At 44.7% G+C, this 5,399-nt stretch overlaps 3 protein-coding genes across 3 annotated transcripts in view; 1 reads left to right on the plus strand and 2 right to left on the minus strand.

The window, feature by feature from the left end:
- abcg2b (ATP-binding cassette, sub-family G (WHITE), member 2b) overlaps window positions 1–423 on the plus strand; it is a gene marked incomplete at both ends in the record, with an annotated part of 7,862 nt that extends 7,439 nt beyond the window's left edge. The window contains 2 exons of the mRNA XM_083655749.1: window positions 59–111; window positions 276–423. Coding sequence (XP_083511875.1) covers window positions 59–111; window positions 276–423 — 201 coding nt within the window. The remainder of the gene's footprint in view (window positions 1–58; window positions 112–275) is intronic.
- A 1,667-nt stretch (window positions 424–2,090) lies between these two features.
- On the minus strand, window positions 2,091–3,023 carry LOC310793858 (uncharacterized protein; the record flags this gene model as incomplete). The annotated part of the gene is made up of 1 exon (XM_083655750.1): window positions 2,091–3,023. The coding sequence occupies one exon, from the start codon at window positions 3,021–3,023 to the stop codon at window positions 2,091–2,093; it is 933 nt and encodes a 310-aa protein (XP_083511876.1).
- Window positions 3,024–4,022: 999 nt separating this feature from the next.
- On the minus strand, window positions 4,023–5,399 carry LOC310793859 (LITAF domain-containing protein-like; the record flags this gene model as incomplete). The annotated part of the gene is made up of 3 exons (XM_083655751.1): window positions 4,023–4,137; window positions 4,295–4,469; window positions 5,339–5,399. The coding sequence occupies 3 exons, from the start codon at window positions 5,397–5,399 to the stop codon at window positions 4,023–4,025; spliced, it is 351 nt and encodes a 116-aa protein (XP_083511877.1).

The raw sequence follows: 5,399 nt of genomic DNA on the forward strand, positions 1-5,399 counted from the left end.
GAACTGAATCAGTCTGCATTCAAGAAAGCTATTCAGCCCAATCTCTCTGTCTCTTCAGGCTGCGTTCATCAATGAGATGACAGGACAACTGTTCTACAGCAACGCTATCGTGTGAGTGCTCAGAGACACGCCTTAGAACACACACACTCACACACACACACACACACACACACACACACGCACACACACACGCACACACACACACACACACACACACACACACACACACACACACACACACACACACACACTGAGCTTCTCTGTCTATGCTGCAGTATCCCAGGTGAGCTGTTCCTGCGTGACCAGGGCATCGACTACTCTACCTGGGGCTTCTGGCAGAACCAGGTGGCTCTGCTGGGAATCATAGTTGTCTGCATGGTCCTGGCCTATGTGCAGCTACGACGAGTCAACCGCTGGAAATGATATCTCTCTTTCTGTCTGTCTGTCTGTCTGTCTGTCTGTCTGTCTGTCTGTCTGTCTGTCTGTCTGTCTGCCTGCCTGTCTTTCTTTCTGTCTCTCTGTCTGTCTGTCTGTCTTTCCGTCCGTCCGTCCGTCCGTCCGTCCGTCTGTCACACACACACACACACGTGCTGTCGCATTTGACTCCAAACGGGATAAGCTGCCATAAGCACACTTGCTCATTGCACGAGGGAATGTACAGCACAGCCAAGTCAACATCTAAGTCCTTCCTTACAAATCTTCTTATTGTGAGGGTTGGGTTAAAGATTCACATTCTCACTTAATGGGTTTCTTTCTTTCTTTCTTTCTTTCTTTCTTTCTTTCTTTCTTTCTTTCTTTCTTTCTTTCTTTCTTTCTTTCTTTCTTTCTTTCGTTCGTTCGTTCGTTCGTTCCAAAGCAGATCTCGTTTTTTCACTGATGTCTCATTGAGTCTTCTGATACAATATTGACAAAGTGACTAAATGCACACAATATTCCAGTAACCCTGTTCATAAAAATATGATTTTACATAAAATTGTCCGGGTAAAAATTGTAAATGTTTCTTGCATAAAACCATGCATGTGGAAATTCCCCTGCTGTATTAAAGCTGAGGAGAAGGAATGTCTATCATGTTTCAGTTGTCATGTATCCTGTTTGTTACAAACTTTATTTTGACAAGATTAGCTCTCTGGAAAAAACTAACCCAGTAGCTAATTACAGTAACAAATGTACATAAAGGTGCAAACTGAAAACTTCACAGCTGTACAACTTGAATTGAGGGCATATTGCATACACATGAAAAAACAGTGCAACAAACCACGTTATACTTTACGTTATTACTCACCTTTTCTAATCAGATAATACTAATTAGAATACGCTTTTGATCCATGCCCTCGGTATGTTTGTGTAAAAAGACTGGATTACTGGCATTCATGTACATTTTGGCAGCAGGCTGGTGTAGTCGGGTCTTTAGGATAGTGCCCTTAATCCAGGATCCAAGTTCAAGTCCCTTTGAAGCACATCAAGGACATTGAGGGTGCAGCTCTGTGGCTGACCCTGACCTCTCTGAGCAGGGGAAGTCCATGAAAAACAAATTTTCTTGGGGAGATCATTAAAGGGAACTTTTTTCTTCTTATTATAGAAAGAGCCTGCGCTTCCTGGATCAAGACACTCGTTTGCATGGTCAGTGTTTTAGTTAAAAACACACACAAAAACAGAAGCCTCCTCCATTTCACTTTGTTCGAAAAGCAAGTACACATCAACGTATAATTTAATTATTTCTCTAAATCATACATGCAAGATATTCCATGTTTGTCATTGTATTAATTTGTGAAGATTATCTTGCTGAACACAAACTTAGCTGTTTCATAAACTTTTGTTAACCACAGACCTTATTATTTCAAGCATTTAACCAAAATACAAAAATCCCATTGACTTTTATACATAAGAGCCGGAAGAGCCAACAACCAGGTCTTCCCGGACTCATTCATGCCTGCGCTAATCTATAGGCTACACCTGGGAGCCACAGAGGAACACACATCTGATAAATAACCAACACAAAAATAGAAGTCAACTGCAGTCTGCAGTTCATGTCCAGGTTGGATGACCGCAACTCAAGTTTTCAGCCCAATTCTAGTTCCACTTCCTTCTCATCAGAAACTTTTCAGACTGTTTGGACCCTTAATGCTGGTCCCCACTGTGACCGGTGCGTTCTCCAGTCCACGGAGCCACTCTGTGCATTTCAGCACCACGCGCTCATCCACGCCGCAGTCCTCCTCCTCCTCGTACTCCACGTCATCATACTTGTATTGCTCGTTCAAAAGGGATATCTTCACGAGTGAGCCGATGTCTCCTGGTTCGGCCTCGTTATTGTGACCGTTTCTCACGTTGACTCTGCTGCTCGGTGCGCTGTGTCGCCGCCCTGGCTGCTGATGCCTCTTGGCGAGGTTTGCAGCGTTTCTGGCCACCACCAGACGTTGATGTCTCTCGTTGCTCCTCCGCTGCAGCAGCAGAACGGCCTCGGGCGTGAGAGTCAGCGTGAAGCGGGCCTTCACCTCTGGTTCGGCCTGCACAGAGCCGCGGCAGCCGTGGCTGTGTGGCTGCATCTTAGACAGGGACTCGCCTGAGCTGGAGGCAGGGAAGCTGCTCCAGAGCGTTGGTGACGACGATGAGGGCAACTGTGGGTCCCTGCTCTTCACGAGCAGCCCTGCCCCTGAGACTCCCTTGGCAGTCGGCAGACGGCTCCTGGCCTGGCCCTTCTTCCCCAGCTGCTTGATGTTTAAGGCCAGCCGCTCCTTCACTGAGCTGCCCTTGTCTTCTACCGGGGCCTTCTTCGTCGTGGCCAAGGTAGTTGTAGATGAAGTGCTGCTAATGGGTCTGTCTTTCCCAGTCGGTCCTGACACAGAGACGGGGCGCGGGCGTGTAATCGACACAGGCGGTATGAAAGGCATTTTAGAAACACACAGGATCAGGTAGGACAGGAGTTCAGTTTTGCCTTTGAAGTGTTGGAAGAAAGCAGTAGACGGGGTCAAGGGGGAAAGCGATCTACTGAAGGTGGTGAGATACTCTGACGCATCATCTGCCATGCAGGGTCAGCAGACTGTGCGTGTGTTGCTACTGGTGCAGCTTGGACAGCTGACACCGCGAGAACTACTTATACCCGAGTAGGCCTAGTAAGAGGGTGTGGCATGGAAGTGTTTTCCTGCATCACACATGGTTGTCTTTACTCATTAAAGGCTCAAAGATCTAAAATAAGACCTACACTTCTAATCCTCTGGTGTCATGAGTGACAGCACGTTCCTACACACAGCACAGCACATGCACACTTCATCCACACATAAAGCGCTGTACTGATACAGAAAACTACAATTGTAGTGCGGCTAATCATAGAACAATTATATAATAAATCAGTATCTGTGCATCAAGTGATGAACAGTGCACTGGTCAAATCCGAGGGGCAGAAAAGCTCAGAAGCAACACTCTGGTCAATTAATTAACATTTATTGGGAGATATTTATTGGGAGTTTTGAACACAGACGTATCAGATGGCCAAACTCCACAAAAAACACATAAAAAATCAAACTTAACTACACACAGTGGACAATTTTCTTTGTAGGAGAAGGATTTTCACTCCAGTGTGAACACAGAAATTGTGACAGCCTACAGACTTAACTCTACAAACTCAAAATGGTGGCAGTGTGTAGAGGCTGGTAGAGGCTGGTGTGCTGGTGTGTGTGTGTGTGTGTGTGTGTGTGTGTGTGTGTGTGTGTGTGTGTGTGTGTCAGAGTGTGTAACATGGAAACAAGACTGATAAAGACAACAATTTGATATTCATTTAAGTTGCTGCAAAACATCTTAAAAAGTTACCATGTTAAAAACATAATCTACACAAGGACACATTCTGTCCTGATATTATGTATTTGAAGCGTGCTATGCTGGCTGACTTGGAGCCAGTTCTTTAGATTTCACTGCAGGAGTCTAATTGAAACTCGGAAGGACAAGGCATGAACCTGTTGGTAGTCAGCCTCCATTGGTGTGTGTGTGTGTGTGTTTGTGTGTGTGTGTGTGTGTGTGTGTGTTCATCATCAGCAGCAGGTCTTCCTGTGTATGTGGAGGACCCGTCGACAACGAGGGCAGGTGTGGTAGGCGTCCTTGAAATGGTTTACAAAAAATGGAATCAGGCAGCAGCCCAACACCAACCTGCAATGACACACAAAATATCAGTCAGTCTCCATCTTGTGTGTGTGTGTGTGTGTGTGTGTGTGTGTGTGTGTGTGCGTTTGATTTAATTAGATAAGCAGATGCAGGTAGGGGTATTCAGGTAGGTGTATTCGATTGCATGCACATTTCTGCTCACCCAAACAGAATTAACACGAGACACATGAGCCAGGCGTATGTGCCGACGCAGTGTGTCACCTCAGTGGTGACTTGGGTCTGACAGAAGGGGCATGTCGTCAGACCTGGAGAGTGATACAGCACCGTCTCGTAGCACACAAACCTGGTCTTGGGAGGAGACGCAGGGACGGGAGACCCTACAGGGGAGGGGGGTGATGGGAAATGGGGAGGATTTAGATGCAGGTTCTAACAATTACAGTTTCCCTCCTTAGAACTACAATCAGCAATGCAACACTTAATTAGTGCCATAAAAAACTTTACCATTACTGGACTTACAATCCATTGAAAATTAGATTACACTTGCACCGAAATATTGTCATTCAAAAGCATTATTTAAAAAAAAAAAAAGTGTCAATTACGTTTGTATCCAGACTTTTGCAATCAAACTGCCTTGCAACTTGTATCTGAATAATACAAGATATTTTTAAAACGTGTGTTAGCCCATCACATGTACACAGCAAAATTGTCAGTGTAATTTAACTGTGTGTAAAAGAAAACACCTAGACAGTCCACATACAGGTTAATTGAACATGTTTAAATAGTTTTGAACACCTGTCCCAGAGACATATCGGATGGACAAACTCCACAAAAACACATCAAAAATAAAACTTAACTAGACACAATGGACAATCTTCTGTGTAGTGGAAGGATTTTCACTCCAGTGTGAACACAGAAATTGTGACATAGCCTACAGAATTAACTCTACAAACTCAAAATGGTGGCAGTGTGTATGTATACCTGGTAGAGGCTGGGGTTTGTTGGAGCAGCTAGATCCAGGAGAAAAGGAGAGGAAAGGAGGTGGTCTATGGTTGAAGGGTGAGTGAATATGGTAGATGCTCACGTCTTGCTGTGATTTGCTTTCATCTAGAAAAAATAAATACATGTAGCAGTTTGTTTGTTTTACAGAAAGAGATTTTTTTCAAACATCGAAACCAGGCAATAATGTTTTTAATCTCATCTTGCCAGCAAAATCTTTCCCTTCACGGGCCTAGACATGAGAGGTTACCTGATATGAAGTAGGGTGGAGGTGTAGGACATGGTTCATCCACTTTTGAGAATGATTCCAT

The sequence above is a fragment of the Poromitra crassiceps genome (assembly GCF_964638095.1).
Source record: "Poromitra crassiceps genome assembly, chromosome: 19".
Lineage (NCBI taxonomy): Eukaryota > Metazoa > Chordata > Actinopteri > Beryciformes > Melamphaidae > Poromitra > Poromitra crassiceps.